Below are 2,500 nucleotides of genomic sequence, written 5' to 3' on the forward strand. Positions count from 1 at the left end.
CAGTGTCATGTAAAGGCACGCTGGGCCGCGTGCCTCTTCATCTCTGGCCCTCAGCGCCTCCCTGACGCAGCGTGAACAGAGAGACGCTTGGTTCCATGCAACCCGCCGCTGGGAGCCCTCCCTCCTAAAAGCTGCTACAAGAACTCAGATAGCAAACGCACACAAGAGACAGTATGCATATTAGTGACACATGTGCGTACACGTGGCGACACAAGGCAAGTCGGGGTTCTTACGTGCAGACATGTATTCACGCACATTCATCTCATCTAATCCTTATCGCCTTTGGGCACGCCTCTCTGTCCATAGATCTGCAGTACATCTTGTGATTACTTTATATTCTCGTGTTGGCGGATATTTCAATTATGATTTAAAACGGTGTCTCAGCCAACTTCCGCAAGCCCCCTGTCAGCTCTTAACCTCGATTCCAGATGTCCCTCACATGCCGTATGCACTTGGTTCTGCACTAACAACACTGTGTGTGTGTGTGTGTGTGTGTGTGTGTGTGTGTGTGTGTGTGTGTGTGTGTGTGTGTGTGTGTGTGTGTGTGTGTGTGTGTGTGTGTGTGTGTGTGTGTGTGTGTGTGTGTGTGTGCGCGCGCGTGCATGCGTGCAAAAAGGATCTCTCCCCCAGACACAGGCGTGCCGTGCACTAACAACACTGTGTGTGTGTGTGTGTGGTGTTGTGTGTCAGTGACATCACCTCCCACCATCCAGATCTCCTCTGCCTATTGTTCCTCTCTGGAGCACTCAGAGAGGATGGACGTGTGTGTGTGTTGTGTGTTGTGTGTGCGCGCGCTCAATGAACTAACAATCTGTCTCACTCACTTACTCACTCTCACTCACACACACTATCTCTGTCTGTCTCTGCTCTGTCCTCAGAGATGTGTTTAGCCGCTAAACTTTAGCGTTTAGTGGCTCTGGCCTGTAAGGTGTCGGTGACTTCATTGTTCAGAAACAAAACCCTTTTTGACAGACGGACAGCTGGGCAGCATCAAACGACAACACAACGTACATTATTTGAAAATTACATGACCACAAACTACGGTCAAACGTGGCCCAAACTTCATTGGGCCACGTTGGACCCCCCTCTTGGTGTCATTGGCGCCACAAACTGAATTGGATCATTCACTGACATTGATTATTTTGGCGAAGAGATTCAGCGTAGAGGGAAATACTAGAAAGAGCTAGCATTCTAAAGCCTTCTAAATACTGACTGAAGTTTTTTGAAAAACTTCAAATATTTTATTCCAAAAATTTCCAAAATGTTATATACTGTATATACTGTACAAAAAGCCCCAAAGGGGTTCCTGTCCTGAAGGGTAAGTTTTTCAGAAAACTTAGGTCAGGATTTAGAAGGCGTTTTTAGAATCGGCCTCGGTCCTAAATGGGATCAACACAACGCGAATAGAAGTAATTAGTCCAATAATCAAATGGAAATAATCTCAACGGATGTCTGGACTGTCGAGTCACCTGCAGTACTTACAGGAACAATTAAAGCTTCATCGTTATTTGCCTAACTCTGACTTTTTGCCTCCCCAACACCCCTCTTACCTTCTCCCCTCAACCTCCCCATGGCTCTCTCTCTCTCTCTCTCTCTCTCTCTCCTCTCTCTCTCTCTCTCTCTCTCTCTCTCTCTCTCTCTCTCTCTCTCTCCATCCCCCAAACCTCCTCCTCTCTTCCACACTGGAAGGTAGTGAAAGTGGTCGGAGTACCCCCAGCCTATCCACGTATTCCGATGGAAAGTCCCCCTCCTCCTCTGGCACGTACGTGGCCGCGCCACGGCACTTCCACATACCAGGTAGGCCTGACCCCCCCCCCCCCCCCCCCCCCCCCCCCCGATGCCACTGCATGGCTCTCCTCCAGACAACCTACGCCGAAACTCTCTTCCACCACTGTACGCTCTGCATCCTTAGTTATAACCCTTTCTAAACACTGATCTGGGGCCAGTTGAGTTTGCAGTGGTTGTGGGTATACTACTAGGATAGGACCTGAAGAGAATGATTTTTTTTTTTTTGATAATCCTGTTGTTGTTATTGTTTTCTATTGTGTCATAATGGCACACAATGTCTTTCCAAGTCCCTGCGGAGAAGATAATGGGATAAAACCTCAGAAGAACATGATGGTTTCCCAAAATGTCTGAAAGTCCGGTGTCATGTGTTTATATATATATTGCGTGCCTTTCAGTGAACTGAATGCAATCGAATATAGCCGATAATACCTGAATACTCAATCGAGCAAACTTAACCCATTCTGACCGGGCACCCATTTTGGTGTTGGCATCATGTTATGCTTTAGCTATTGAAAAATAGCAGATCTACAAGCTCATAGCGCGCCACCGAGTGGCGCGCTACGAGCTTGTAGGTCTGCTATTTTTGAAAAATCGAAGAACGACTGACATAGAAACATAGCTTTATCAGAAAACTGTCAGGATGTAGAAGACGTTTATATAATCTGATCTCAGGTCAGAATGGGTTAATACTCAATCGAGCAAACTTAAACAC

At 47.0% G+C, this 2,500-nt stretch overlaps 1 protein-coding gene across 1 annotated transcript in view; it reads left to right on the forward strand.

Annotated features, from left to right (window-relative positions):
- The window catches only part of ablim2 (actin binding LIM protein family, member 2), a 92,312-nt gene that overhangs the window by 64,674 nt on the left and 25,138 nt on the right, over positions 1 to 2,500 (forward strand). Inside the window, exon 16 of the mRNA XM_083789276.1 lies at positions 1,690 to 1,797. Coding sequence (XP_083645402.1) covers positions 1,690 to 1,797 — 108 coding nt within the window. The remainder of the gene's footprint in view (positions 1 to 1,689; positions 1,798 to 2,500) is intronic.

Source organism: Protomyctophum parallelum, assembly GCF_964188405.1.
Source record: "Protomyctophum parallelum genome assembly, chromosome: 18".
NCBI classification, from domain to species: Eukaryota; Metazoa; Chordata; class Actinopteri; order Myctophiformes; family Myctophidae; genus Protomyctophum; species Protomyctophum parallelum.